At 42.4% G+C, this 15,793-nt stretch overlaps 1 protein-coding gene across 2 annotated transcripts in view; it reads left to right on the forward strand.

The window, feature by feature from the left end:
- Window positions 1-538: 538 nt before the first annotated feature.
- LOC119178632 (uncharacterized) overlaps window positions 539-15,793 on the forward strand; it is a 38,190-nt gene continuing 22,935 nt past the window's right edge. For both annotated transcript variants that reach the window (XR_012888602.1, XM_037429852.2), the window contains exon 1: window positions 539-810. Coding sequence is in view for 1 of the 2 variants with exons in the window: in XM_037429852.2 (XP_037285749.2) it covers window positions 744-810 (67 nt within the window). In the remaining variant the exon portion in view is untranslated. The remainder of the gene's footprint in view (window positions 811-15,793) is intronic.

Raw genomic sequence — 15,793 nt, forward strand, 5'->3', positions numbered from 1 at the left:
AGACCAAACGCAAAGCGATAAATTCTGCTCTATAAATGTTTAACCATTCGTCAAAATACAGCAATAATTTTGTTTATAGTCATGGGGCTGAAAACTTATTTGAAGCAAACAAAAAAGTGATCTGAATTTAACCTGTTGCATTCAAATCTAAATATTTTATAGACAGTGTTGCAGTTTCTTTTTTAATCAGTTAAGAGTGCACAAGCGTGTACTTGTTTTATGATAACCCATTTGCAGCTCACCTTCATACCCTTTTTATGAAATATGAGGGCATTTTTTTTCTGCAGGAAGATCGCATGCATTAACAGCATAAACTGAAAGGCGAAATATTGCTTCTTGTGTCGCGGGTATTTTGATCCACCCACGCGCCTTCGAAGCCTAAGCGTTATCACTAGGGCACCGACACTTTAACATTTGGCCCCGGAACTGGCTCTCTTGCGCCACGGCACGCAATCTAAGCTAGCATTGCTCCATAGTTCCGCCTCTGGAGGAAGATTTTTTTGGCTAAGTATTGCGGACGCGATTATAAGAGAGCCGCTCTGGTGGTATCTGCTGTCAGTGTGCGCGCAGGAAGCAAGCTAGCGTCTTCAGTGCTGCGACTTTAAATACCAGCGGGACAGTAAATAGAAAAGAGCTTGCGCCGTCTGTCAGGACGCTTAGATTTAGCAAATTTGCCCATAACGTCAATACTTCTGGCTCCGACGAAACAATACAGCCAGCAACGTGGCTAAGCTCACTTAACAATGAGGGTATGTTTATTCCAACTTCATGCATCATTTCTCTTGACGATCCTGGCGGTCTCAGCCACAGGTAAGTTGGATCTCAATACCTTCGCATCTTTTCTTACGCTTAGAATGTAACCAGAACACAAAAAGTGTCCAACACCTCGGGGCTGTGGCATCAATTATTTTCATAGTTTACAGATATAGTCCTGCTAATCCACAGAGCGTATTGTAATAAACAATAAACTCACAAAGCACACGGCTCGTGCACTGAAACGTGCCAAATTAGGCTTAACTACCGTGCGTAATAATTTTCTTTCGGTTGCGCAACCTTTGGTTCGTGCCATATAATAGTGCCTCCTGCGCTTACGTCAGAGGTAACGTGGTCTTTAACGGTCATTCCCATTGTTTTGTGTTGAATATATTGACGCGTTCTCACACGAGTTACTTGTTGTGTACTCATGTCACGCTGCATTATGGGAATAGTGCTCCCACAAAATTTAATCCAGAAACAAAAACAATTTTAAATAAGGTTGGGTTTTTCAGGCAATGACCTTAACGTGCAAGGACACAATGTTCGACTGAAGCTGCTCTCTTTGCCATTGAGCTGAAGATTGATTTGGTTGATTGATAAGCGGCGTTCATTGCCGAAAAATCAACATATGATTATGAGAGACACAGTAGTGGGAGGCTTCGGAATATTCGGCCACCTGGGGTTCTTTAGTGTGGAGCGAGATATGAACAAACGAGCCTACAGCCTTTTGGCCTCCCCCAAAAGTGCAGCTGCCACATCAGCTGATGGAATATGTGTACCTAAGCATTTACCTATCATTCTGGGTCTTAGCCATGAGTAGCAGTCAATTTCCCATGAACGTCAGCCGAATACTGCAACTCATAGGGAAACATGAATAAGTGAGGCTTACTTGCGAACCGAAGACACTATGCTGTAGTGCTCAGCTAAAAAGAAAAAAAAAAGGCATATTGATTGTTTACGTTAGGCGCCAGTAAAGTAGACCCTCTGATGGCTCTGTGTGAAGAAGTAAACAATACACCCTCAAAGCCAACTAAGTGTTGTGCTAATTCTTCTTTACAAAATAACTAAAATAGTACTAGAATTTGCAACTATTGAGCTCGAAGCTGTAATTGAAAGTTGCCATTAGCTTTTTATAGTTGGGAATTGAAATGAAAGCACATGTCAGAAATGGACTTCACGTGCATGTTGACAATTTCACTGCAGTTTCTAGGCGATCGTCTGGTTCTAAAATGTGACGAAGGTGTGTTGAAACACAATGAATGGCGTGATTTTTCAGTTTGCTACTATCTCTTGCTTGTTGGCCAATCAACGAACGTCGACATTAGTTGCTATTAAGGCTTAAGTAGCAAACGACTAAAATAGTAAGGTATTGTGAAATTATTACCGACAGCCTGGGCGAGTACAGATTTTATTTACATCAAAGCAATGTTTACGTCAAAGCTAGAACAAATGAAGTCAAGCACTCATTTTCTGTAACATTGTTATATCGTGAATGATACACGGAAGAGGGGGCCAAGGTCAGCAGATCATATTGTGACTATCTGCTCGTAGATCATTACATATGAGTCGTAATATTAGCACAGCGATGTGAAAATATCTAAACTTACAAAAACGGGCACAATAGTTACACAGAAATGAAAGTAGAGTAGTAGGAGACGCTATTAATAAACTTTTGAACTACATTCGACTGCTTAGTAATTCTGTTATTATTGTGAGAAGAAATGTAAGTTGGTGCTACCTGTGAAAATTCACCAGGAAAGTCTTCTTGAACAGTTAAAATAGATTTCACGCAATGTTACCGTAATTAAAGAGAAAAAAAACAAAAGAAAACTGTACGCATTATGAATAATTATTATAAATATTTGTTCAGAGAGTAAATGGGAAAGGGTTTAACAGGTGGACTAGTTGGTAAATCATGATCATTCAGAAAACTTGGATTAGCACTCACTGATAATTGATTGTTTGTAGTGAGCGCTCGTGTTCTGTGGTTCTCCTTTCATCTGCTTTGTGGTCCCGCGCTCCCAGTTCTCCACAGTGCGGAAAGTTCGCTGAACGATCATAAACGTAAAAAAATTCTATCAACACCCTAAGAGATGGCGATGTTTTGAGGAGGTGATGAAAAAAAATGGCACAATTCGCTTAAAAAATGAGAGAGCTGAAGCAGTTGATACGTATTCGTTGCAAAATAAGACAAGGGCATGCAAACAGGGAAACATAAGGCAAGAAGGATTTCTTCTTGCGTCCGTATTTGGACGCCTTGTGTGTTTATAGTGTACAAAACTCCATTGCACAAAATAGTGCTCTGATTCTGCCATAATCAGAAAAGTTTTGAGGCAGCGATAAGGTATTATTCCGAGTGAAACGAGTAGGGTTCTTCAAAAAAAGCGAAGGAAATCAAAGTAATTGTGGATGATATTTTTCCTAATCAAGCTTTGAAGGATGGTAATTAAGTGTGAATGGATAATTAGATGTGAGCGCTTTATTCTCCTTGCGTATTAGACTAATATCACCGCTGCTAAAGTCGGGAAAAATTCGCAGAGCTCAGTTTTGTATATGCGAAATTGATGAGAAGTGACCGTGATAAGACTTACCGAAGGCAGCAAGATTGTGAGAGAGATTCGGCAGATCCCACCTGTCAGAGAATCGACGTTATGCGAAGCATGTGGAGAAAGGGTGACTATGTTGCAATTTCTTTATTGAATGACAAGTCACGAAGTGACGGTAAATATATGTGCAAATGTTGCACGCACAGACGTATGTTGAAAAGTTGCAGATGTTTATATAACCAATTGTTTGCACTTGCGCAACAATGCCAATTATAACCTGCGTATTTGAAACATCAAAAGCCGATACGAAGCGCTAATGCTCACGAAGGTACTGAGCCTGGTTACTCCTACATAAGTCAACTTCAGAGCATCGAAACTAACCACAATTGACGCTAACCCGACGGGACGGCTGCATCAAACGAGTAGATATGTAATGTTTATAAAACTGGGTAGGAAGCACTGCAACCACTATTGACGTTTCATGAAGATTAGCATTCATTTGAAAATGAGTTCCGAGGGCTGGAATAGCACTGTGGTAAAATACTTCATTGACACGCAGAATGCTTGGGTTCGATTTTAGCTGGAACCCTGACATTCCTTCTTTGCATTCGTCGGGTCGATGCTACCGATGTCGGGTATTTCGCAACGCTCATGCGTTAAAATTGCCCATGTGTGTTCTCGTCGTTCCTTGGTAGGTACTAAGTGTTAATCACCTGTGGCGCATACCCGCATACCAGCGGCACATACCCGCCTGCGGGTACGTGCCACTGTCGGGCGGGAAGTGTTTGACGATTGACGTGCGCGATGGGACTGTGACATTATTATTGTCTTGACCAGCGTGTCACATTCAATCAACCATCTTACCATCCCATGCTAATTTTGGTTCACGCAAAGTTAAGGGGGTAACCATGAGAGCACCGAAACGTAAGCGGCTAGATAGTAGATAGATAGATATGCTCAAACGCGCCGACGTTTGCTAAGAAACGCTTTACATATAATAAAAAGACTATGCATAAATGCGTAGTAATATGAAAGGAGAGCAGGAGTAGAGCGACAATGTGAAGCTTTTATTAGCGCTCTTATTCTGAATGAATATCATTCTGTAACTTGAAATATTGATTTTGAAATTTTGTCCTTGATCAATGCAGGCATTGAAAAACAAAACGCAATCGATCATTGAACTAAATTGGAAGAAATGGTCACCTGAGGTAAAAATTGGAATCTTCCTTGAAGAGAACAAAAATTGAAAAATGTAGTTTTCTTTGATTTAAAATTGACTGATTATTGTTACATGAAGGTAATGCATGACTTCATTTCTGCTTTATTAAGTGTTAAAGACACACCTCAGTCCGAGAGAGTTGTGTCACCAGCATTTAACATGATTGTAAAGGTTAAGTGCGTAGTCGAAGTTTACACAAATAAAAAAGAAGTAATAATGTTCTTAAGCTTCAACCTTACCCCCTGATGATTACCCCACCGCGATGTTCTGGTGACTAAGATACTCGGCTGCTGACCCGCCGGTCGTAGGTTTGAATCCCGGCTTTGGAGGCTGGATTTTCAATGGAGGCGAACGTGCTGTAGGCCCTTGTGCCCAGATTTGTGTGCATGTTAAAGAACCCCAGGCTACGCCTGGGGTTCTTTTCCGTAGCCCTCCATTTCCGTAGCCCTCCACTATGGCGTCTCTGATAATCAAATGGTGGTTTTGAGACTCTCAAACTCACATATCAATCAGTACCACCTGGCAATTATCTTAGTGTCTTTGAACTTACTAGATTATGAATCAACTTAGTTTTCTTGTCAAGCAAGTAGTTACTGAAAAAGGTGAACGCTGGACCTGCCAATCCATAAGATTCCAACCTGTTTGACAACATGCTATATCAATAATTGTAGCAAATGCCTGAGAGCAGTCTAAGAATACGGAACATTTGTGAATGGGAATAGCTAATGTATTCGCTTTTTGAGAGAACTTGGAAGTTGGTTGAACTAGCAGAAAAAAATTCGAATGAAACGTTTCCGAAAGAAATTGTGGTTTAAATGTAACAATTCAGGATAGTAACATTTGGCAGAGGTTTACCTCGCCTTTAGAAGCTTCGCCCCTAAAGGGCAGCTTTAAATATGTTATTATTATAGCTGAATAGATCCGAGAAATATTACCTACTGTTTTTACGTGCGTGCTATGCGCGTCACTTAAAAACAATAAGCCGTTTTTTCACAGGTCATCTAATGTGGCTGAATTGTGCCTATGGTTTTTAACTATAGTGAAAACGTTTTCTAGTGGTTCGCGGAAAAAAACAAAAAGACAATTTACTCAAGTCCTGCTTCATTAGGCATCGGTGTGATCCCGATTATAAATTTCAAAAAGAAAATTTACTCAAGTCATGCTCATTAAGCATCGGTGTGATCCCGATTATAAATTTCAAAAATTAGTGAGTGAAAGCAATAGCGATTTCAAGCGCCTGTATATTGCCTTGTATTATATTTCATTCTAGGAATTGAAGTCTGAAATGTTCATCTGCTGAGGAATGCATTACGCCCCTGGTGCAGGCTGGTTTGGTCTTTTAAAATTGGTTGAGGCTCTTCCTTGTTTTGTGTCTTCTGTGGTGACATCGGCGAACTCTGACTGTGCCCACTTTCGAGAGAGAAAGCACAGTGACGGTATGCAGCTAGCAAGCAGGAACGTGATATTGCAGCAGGAACGTGATATTTGAAGACGTCCCTTTTTCTGTAGAGCATACGGCCACGAGGAGGAGCACGTGCAACGTATTCTGATGGCTTTCCTTTCGAGACACCTGGTTGTCAGACCTTTTGTGATGAACCATTCATATTCAGAGGATGGTCAGGTGGAACAATTGCCGGCCGTTTAGGCCAGGGTAACCCCGCATGTTGCAACACCACTGCCACCACCTTAAGCAACTCTTGTTTTCTTTCAGAAGTGGTCGAATGAGCTAAGAATTCATATTCATAAAAAAAGAAAAAAAAATAGGCCAGGTCCACTCATTATGCGATTCGCACTGCGTGAAGCGTGGTCATTATTTCACTCTTTTACAATGCTATATTGTGTGCAGTCACAAGAGAGAGAAAGACACGACTTCGATATAGTGGCAAAGGAAAGAGGCGGCGGTGGACAATCACGGTTGCTAAAAGGGGCTCTGTTGGCATCTCATAAAAACCATAAGAGCCCTTGTTATTAAACGTGGCTAACAAGCACAAGGCGCTTTTGGTATTCTCACTGCTTCGCAAGTTGACTTGCGAGTGGCTACGAGTTTGTAATGCACTGAGGCCCACATTGTATGGTAACAGGCACGCAAGGCCATTTGCCACTTGCTCGGCCGGACTGACGCAGGAGATTCATTCATTTGCAGTTGGGCTGTATCGATTGAGGAATCACATGTATAAACAATAGAGCTAGGGAGCATGAACTTTCCACGAAACTTTAGGCGCAATTGCTTGTTCGTTGCGCTTCCTGCAAGTGCGACCGAGGTTTTTGGTGTATCCGTTCTTGGTAAGACTAGTGAGACCCCAACGGGTGAACTTCTCGAACCTGATTACACTGAGAAGAAAAAACAATATCTATGTAAATGACCCTTCCAGGGCAATATATTGTAAGCGTTCTGTCACAACGCGGACAATGGATTGAACGGAGGAAGGAAAACAAGCAAAGAGTTAGTCCACAGCTGAGCTGAGAGAATTCAGAAATGCTTTTGATGCGTGAATAAATACAAGCTTGTCAGATATGAACATCAATATTGGCAGGCATTAATTTTCGCTGCTTGAGACTGCACTGTCGGGAGGCTTTAATAATTTATTTATGGTAATGCTTTCAGTAGACGCTAAGTGACATCGAAGCTTGACGAGTCGCTCTGTGGTAATTTTAATATACTGTTTGCGTGGCATAGGGTGCAACAAGGCACAAAGCTGCCTAATGCAGTTTTCTGTGCTCAAAGGGACCCTGAAACAGTTTTGACGATATTTATAAACAAATTGGGTCGGTAGACCAAGTACCAAGGATAATTGAGAGACTGACTTGAGCTGTCTGAGTAAACTGCGTAATTCATTACAACGCTTTCAAGCTGCGAATCACTCCAGATCACTGCCGATTGCTGCGACTCGGCCAAACGCATTTTCAACCACGCATACACCAAGCGACCCGCTCTGCCCCACTGACGTCAGTGTTTCCAGCTGATCTGAATCGCTGTGGAACGCGCAGCGCAGACTGCCGGTATAAAATCTGTGGCGGGAATTACGCGTATGCGGTCTCTCGCCCCATCGTGAAACAGGCGCCGTTAAAGGGGAGCTTATCCCTGACCGCTCAAAGGAAGAGATGAGGGCAGTTGAGGGTGAAAAGCAGAGCGGAGGAGCAGAGTACTTTTTTAGTACTTGTAGCTCCGTTAATGAAGGGTGTTTCGATTCAAATTTGGTGCCAATGATTTCCTCCAGTAGTGGTCTAATCAAATCACAAACAGATCGTGCCAAAACCGTTTCAGGGACTCTTTGCGCTGTTTCAACCCAATACATGTCGTACGCAGGCCATTGGGTATCCAGGCCATCGATAGAACGGGGCCTACGCCCTCTCTACGGCTTTTTGTGGCTATTATCACGTCCTGATCATCAGAATAGTCTAGAAAACTCCCGCGCGCTTCTTTCTCGTTCTTCTTTTAAATCTAGCCTCCGAACAGAACGCTTACAAAGCCCCTCTGTTGTTCTGCGTGGCGTCCAGTTTAGTTTCTTTGAGACTTTTCTTGACTAACTGTTTTGTGTAATTCTCCTTTTTGACGGTGTTTTCACGAGCACATGAGGCAATGGGCTTGGCGTATGTTTGTCACGGCTTTTTATGTCTGCTCGTTTCTGAGAAAAAGGGGAGTTGCAAGTGACGCTTCTTTCTGCTCTATTCTATGTTTACTTGATAGCATGCGTCTTTGTGAATTCCAGAAACTAAATGGTAAACCCACGATAATCTGCTAACTACAATATTTTCCTAATAATATAGATCCACCTCACAAGACCTTTTTTCTTTGAGTGCTTAAGTTCGCCGTACGCAGCAATAAATATTAGAGGAAATTGTGCAGCATGGGTTTCCTCCTTGAAGTCTAGGAGGCAACTGAGGTTTGGGCCGTGACTACATCGCTGCAAGTCTGGGGGCCTGGCGTGCTGAAGTCCCGCATGCCAAAGATTCCATCGATGAGCCGCCTGAATGTCAGGGCATGTCCATAAAAGGTGGTGCAAGTCTAATTCCCACACCGACCCGGGACCAAATGGACAGCTTGAGGCAATGTCGGTGTGGTCCTTCTTCGCACGGATTGAAGGTGTCAAAGCTGCACTCACGTAAAATTTTCCGAGTGACCAACCTACTCAGGATGTTGATACTCCGCGGGGGTGAGAGAGGTCACGTGGTGCGCCGAAGGGTTTCATTGTGAATATCCACTGTATCAGAAGGTCTGCAGGAGCACAAATAAGGGGTATTTAACGGTTACAGGGCGGCAAGTGACATCTGCCGTGGCATGATCCAACACTATATCGGCAAATTAAACGCACTTGAACTGAGCCCGGATAAACAGCAGCAAAACGGCAAAACTGCACGACTACACCAACTAAAAAGTCGACTCCACAAAGTGCGCGAGCAGCTTGTGTCGAGTCCGTATAAAGGATGAAATTGGATGAATGTTTCATCTCGACGAGGGCTGAAATGTGGCAAGATGAACACAGAAACCAAGCCGTTCTGCCAGTATGGATGCAATGGGAATGTTGAACGCGTTCGCGGCCACAAATGCCATATGTTTACGTTGTACACTTTGTCGTTATAGACCAACGTGCCTTGCCTCGTGCCAGTCAAGCCCTGCCACTTCATTGCTGCACCGTCGCTACCAAGATCCGATCAACTTATCTGTCTCCCAAGTGTGCTAGTGAACGACTAGTGATCATCGGGGACTGTCACTTGCGCCCGGACACCGACTTCAACAAACCGCCGCGCCACCACATCTTTACAAAAAGGATATCCTGGCATCGGCTCTCTATGATTCGCGGCCACAAATGGCATATGCCTAATCTGTGTGCTTTGCCGTTATAGACCAACGTGCCTTGCCTCGTTCCAGTCAAGCCCTGCCGCTTCATTTCTGCACCATTGCTACCGAGGATCCCATCAACTTATCTGGCTCCCAAGTGCGCCAGTAAATGACTAGGGATCGTCGGGGACTGTCACTTGCATCCGGGCACCGACTTCAACAAACCGCCGCGCCACCACATCGCGACAAAAAGGACAGCCTGGCTTCGGCTCTCTGGGATTTGCCGCCACAAATGGCATATACCTAATCTGTACACTTTGCCGTTGTAGGTAGGTTTTATTTATTCATACCGCATTCATTCTGCCTTGTGGCCACTACTCCCCATTTTGTGCCTTCAGTGCATTTTGTGCCTTTACTTTTGCTCAAGTGGGTATTGACGTGTGCACGTAACGAGTACGCATTGGTTCGTTTCTTGCTTGTCAAACATGTCAGTGCTCTCGTAAAGACCGTTTTAGTGCAGGAGCTAGCCTTCTACGTAAGCTTTTCCCTAGGTCCTCCTAACTTTTGATGTCTGTGTGCCTCGCGATGCTCTTCATTTGTGCGGACGATGTAGAAACAAACCCGGGCCCTAAGATCGACGACATACTCGTACTGCTTAAAGAGTGTCATGCTGAGACCACAGCGTCATTGACAGATATTGGTAAGCAAATTACCGACATCAATACTCGCGTGTCATCTATTGAACGGAGTTTGACTAATGTATCGAAACTGAAGAACGGCTTTGATGCTGTAACGGAAAAGAATCGGGAATGTAAGGTAAACTTACGTAAAACAAACAATCAGCTGATAGACGTCGTAGAAGACATGAATAACCACAGGCGAAGAAACAATTCGATTACCAAGGGCCTCCCTGAATCTGAGCATGAGGAATATGTGGATTCTGAAAGAATTTTTTAGGAATTTTTAGACACTCATCTTTGCATTCAGACGCATGACATAGAAAAAGCTCACCGCCTCGGCCAGCGTCATCCTGGTAAACATCGACCCAAAACGAAAATAGAAATTCTAAATAATGCATCCAAGTTAAAAACCTCAAATCCCCAAAAATCTCGTTAGACGAGGATTTCTCCCCTAAAGTACTGCTTGAAAGGAAAAAGCTGCTCGATTGCGCCAAGATGCACCGCAGAAAAAATGAGCGGTTTACTGTGCGGTACAACAAACTACACATGAAAAGCGGTATTTATTGCTACGATTCAGCCTCAGATTGTGTCATTCGCGTCGATGCATGACCAGGGCTGACATCAAAGTGACACCACAGAAAACAAGGAAAGAAAGCTGCCCCACCAGCTCCAATTTGCTTGCTCCTGGCGAATGTTCCCAGCATATTTCATAAACTTGATTTTTTGAAAGGAATCATGCACACGTGTTTAACCAATATTCTCATCGGAACGGAAACGTGACTTTCCGTCTCGACAGCGAGTTGATGTTCCCTCCAAATTTAGGGCTTTTTCGGCGAGACAGGGTCTAGACCTAGAGGCGGTGGAGTTCTTATAGCAGTAAAACAGCAATTTCAGCCGTCATTCGTAGAAATTGATTCACCCCTGGAATTAATCTCGATATCTGTTCGCTTACGCCGTGTTCATTGCATCATTGGTGTCTGCTGCCATCCAGCAGACAGACGATCTGACTTCATTGATGTTTTCACTGATGCTACTGAACAGGTCAGGAAAAAGTTTCCTTGGTGTTTCTTAATCATATGCGGTGACGTCAATTACCCAGACATAGACTTGTAGATGTTATCAATTACTGCTCAGAGTAATCGCCCGGAGTACCTGCGTTCTCTTCTGTGCCTTCACTATCATCACCTCACCCAAGTAGTGCATGAATCTACTCGCAGTAATCACACATTAGACCTCATCTTGACTAACAATCCGGACTTGGCACGCGTTCATATCTTGGAAAAAAAATAAGTGATCACAGAGCCGTAAATTGCTCGATCACTGCACCAGGCTTTGACAAAAGAAAAATAACAAAGAAAATACTTAACTATGCACAGGTAGACACAGAAAAAATAAATTGCATGTTACAACAATCTTTAGTTAAATTCCAGCCAAACTACGGGAACCGTACAACCCATGATAACTAATGAATATTTCGCAATCACCTTTAACGCATAGAAAATTCATGTGTACCAAGGCTCACGATCAGCTCACGTGTAAGTGATCGATGGTTCACTCGCGAGTTAAAGTCATGCATAAACAGGAAGAAAAGGGCATATCGAAAAGCAAGTCAGTCATATAAGCCAGATGACTGGCAAAGTTATAAAGAAGCCTCGAAAAAAAACAGAAAAAGCAATTATTGAAGCAAAAAATAAATATTTTAACTGCACTTTACCAAACCTGCTAAAAACAGATCCAAAAAGGTTTTGAAATGTAGTTAACCCCAAACAAGATCGGTTGGTGCCATCTATGTTAGGTGCCGACGGCGACGCGCTAAGATTAGATGAGTGTGCCGAGCAATTTAATAAGTTCTTTGCCGGAGTCTACACCGATGAAGATCCTATTATTAGTTCCTTGACTCTTCCACAACCAGCCATTTCGTTTAACTCTCCATCAATCATTATATCTTCCAACGGTGTAAAACTCGCTATTGACCGCTTAACGTTCAAGACCAGCCCAGGCGTGGATGGAGTCAGCCCTAAACTATTAAAATTAACCAATCACACCTCAGCGATAGTAGTTTCCTTATTATTCCAGCAGTCACTTGACTCTGGATGCGTGCCAGAAGACTTGATAATAGCTCATGTTCTGCCCATACCTAAGAGTGTTGATAACGCTAGCTGTCTTCAATACTTACCGTCCTATATCATTGACCTCAAGTAGTTGCAAACTGCTAGAAAACATAATCTACGCACACATAATGGCGCATCTCAACCGAAATAATCTGCTCATAAACAATCAGCATGGTTCCCGTTCGAAACTCTTATGCCCAACACAGCTTTATGAGGCAGTAACTGACATTCACAACTAACTGCACTTGTCCGTTATTGCTGACAGAAATTTTATTGACTTTTCAAAGGCCTTCGACCACGTACGTCCTAAACGACTAGCACTAAAAATACGTAATCTTGAACTTCACAGCGAAACAACAAGATGGCTTGAGGAATTTCTAAAAAATCGTTCTGAGGTGGTTAAATTAAATGATTTTATATCTGCTCCGACACGTGTCACGTCTGGTGTCCCTCAAGGAACAGTAATAGGTCCGCTTTTATTTTTAATATATATCAATGACATGACATCGTATATTGGTTCGAAAATTCGCCTTTTCGCAGACAATTGCGTAATACACAGAAAAATAGCTGGTCCTAACGACATTATAGCTCTACAATATGACCTTCATAAGCTAACACAATGGTGCAGCAGGTGGCAGATGCAAATTAATGTAGAAAAGATGATTCTTTATTCAAAAAAAACCTTACAGGCCCCAGGACAGGGCATTGGGTAAGGGGGGGACGAATCGGAATGGTACAGACAGGTAACGAACAGTTTACAGGCAGGATCTGCGCAAGAACAACGAAAAACTATATATATATATATATATATATATAAATGAAATCACATTTTAGGCTATACAGGGCGAGGTAAATTTGAGGGAATACAGCACTTGTTGATATGAACATGGCGACAGAGGGATACATTTTAAAATAAAAGACAAGGAGAATATAAATCGCCGTTACGCAATGCACTTAGAATACAAAAACAGAGTCACATGGTGAATAGAGTGAGTAGCTGACGGCGAAATATATCGGGATTAGATATGGAGGCTATGCAATCAGGGAGGTCATTCCAAAGACGAACGGCCCGAGGCAGTGGTGATGAATTGAATGCATTAGTTGACCCGTATATGCGCATGAAGCTGAACTGATTAGGCAATCTGCGTGAAAAAGAGTGAGGTGTTTGAAGTTGAAGCCGCGTTCGTTTATTAGAGGTAATATATTTCTGGAACAGACAGAGAAGAGCAATATTGCGACGGCTATCCAATGACGGCAGCTGAAGGTCTGATTTAAATTGCGTTATGTTTGACGTGATGTCGTAGTTTCGTGATATGAAGCGGGCACCTCTATTTTGGATCCTTTCTACCATAATAATCAAGTAGTTTTGATGAGGAGACCAAATTGCTGAGGCGAATTCTAATATTGGCAGAATAAAGGTAAGAAAGGCTAGTTTTCGAATATTAGTAGGGGAATTTCTCAAGTTGCGGCGTAGGTAGCCCAGTGAACGTGATGCTTTGGCACTGGTAGACTCGATATGTGAGGCCCATGAAAGATTCTCTGTGAGAAGAACACCAAGGTATTTGTAGGAAGAAGTGTGGGAAAGCATGGTATTGTTCAAGTAATAGGAGAATTCAGAGTTTACGTGTTTACGGGCGAAAGACATTACCTCGCATTTTGTTAAGTTCAGTTTCATAAGCCACTTGTCGCACCAGTTACAAATATGGTTGAGATATGCTTGAACGGTTAAGTGGTCATTACTGGAGTTTATAGAACGGTATAATATACAATCATCGGCAAATAGACGAATGCAAGAAGTAATCTCGGAGGGTAAGTCATTAATGTAGATTAAAAATAGTAAGGGCCCAAGGACGCTGCCTTGCGGTACGACCGAACTAACAGAAGAAAAAGGGGACGCAAGATTGTTAACAACAGTGAACTGCTGTCGAAAAGAAATGAAGTTTCGAATCCAGGTTAATGTTAAAGAATCAAGTCGTAGAGCAGATAGCTTAGAGATTAGTCGGCAATGGGGCACACGATCAAAGGCTTTAGAAAAATCAAGAAAGATGTAGTCCGTTTGAAGGTTGCTGTTCATGTTTGAGTGTAAATCGGTGGTGAATTCAAACAGTTGTGTGTCACACGAAAATCCCTTTCTAAAACCATGCTGATTAAGAAAGTAAAAATTGTTCGTCTCGAGGTGATTGTACACGTGTGAACTGATTATGTGCTCAAGCATTTTGTAGCATATGCAAGTTAAAAATATGGGTCGATAGTTGTCAGGCGAGTGAACATCTTTAGTTTTGTGAATTGGTTTTATCTTTCCTATTAACCAGTCGTCCGGTAGCATGCCAGATGTTAGAGATTGGTCAAAAATTTGGCATAATATTTTGCTTGATATGGGGAGGGTGTTCTTTAGTATCTTGGAATTAATGTTGTCAATACCGGCTGATATGGATAATTTTAGGTTGTTAATGAGTGATGCAATGCCTCCAACAGTGACAGTAATGGGTTCCATATAGGCGGCGTCAAGTTCAGGAAAAGTAGGCACATTGGAAGAATCTTCCTGAGTGAAAACAGATGAGAAGAACCTGTTGAAAACAGAGGGGCAATCGGCGATAGGAATAGGTGTTTTGTCAGTCCCATGTTAAGTAATAGTGTTAGTATCTCTGACCGGAGATATAGTTCGCCAAAATTTTTTGGGATTAGACTGAAGCAGGGAAGGTAGGTCTTGCGAGTAATATTTATCTTTAGCTGAGGTTATTGCTGAGCAGTAGGTTTTCAAACAGTGTTTGTATGCCTGCCATGCCCCATCAGTGCGCAAGCGTTTAGCCCTCTTGTACAACCGTTTCTTCTTGTTTCGCAGTTTGCTAAGGGACTTGCTGAACCAGGGGCTTAGTTTATCGTCGGTTATGGACACTAAGGGAACATTCTGATCGACTAGCGCTGTTAATTTATCTCTGTAGAGTACCCAGTTTTCATTTACGGATCGACAAATGAAAGTAGGTAGTAACTCTTTAAAAACAATTGTTCTAGTTCTGTGTTAATGGCAGCGTAATTTCCTCTATTGCAATCGCGAATTCGTTTTGTTGTTTTGCCAGATACGGGCTTCGGGATGCTTAAATTAAGTTGGAGGAGGTTATGGTCAGTAAAACCGCTCACATTTGAAATTGAAAGTATTGTGTCAGGAGCGTTGGTGAATACCAAGTCCAGGATATTGGAAGCACGGGTGGATTCTTTGACAACTTGGAACAGGTTGAAATCCAACGTTAGATTTATTAGTTCTAGAGACGCTTGACATGAGGATGACATGTGTTCCCAGTCGATAAAAGGAAAATTAAAGTCGCCAAGAAGATATACATGGTTAGATGGGCATGACTGAATGGCATGAGAGATGCTATCACGCAAGTCCCCCAAAAAGGAATGATCAGAATCTGGTGCACGGTAACAAGCCCCAATTAATACCACACTAGATGACATAGACAAAGCTGCCCATACAATTTCGACGGAAGATTTCGAATCAATACAATGCGAATGAAGCGTTTTCTTAATAGCAGGGAGTACGCCGCCACCGCGCCTATTTACGCGGTCGTTCCTATCAATTTTGTAAAGGTCGTTGTGAGGTAGTACTTCGTTATGTCTTATATCTGGATTCAAGCATGTCTTGGTTAGTACTACTATATCTGAATCGCTATCATCAAGAAAAGAACAAAACGTGTCACGTT

Source organism: Rhipicephalus microplus, chromosome 1, assembly GCF_043290135.1.
Source record: "Rhipicephalus microplus isolate Deutch F79 chromosome 1, USDA_Rmic, whole genome shotgun sequence".
Lineage (NCBI taxonomy): Eukaryota > Metazoa > Arthropoda > Arachnida > Ixodida > Ixodidae > Rhipicephalus > Rhipicephalus microplus.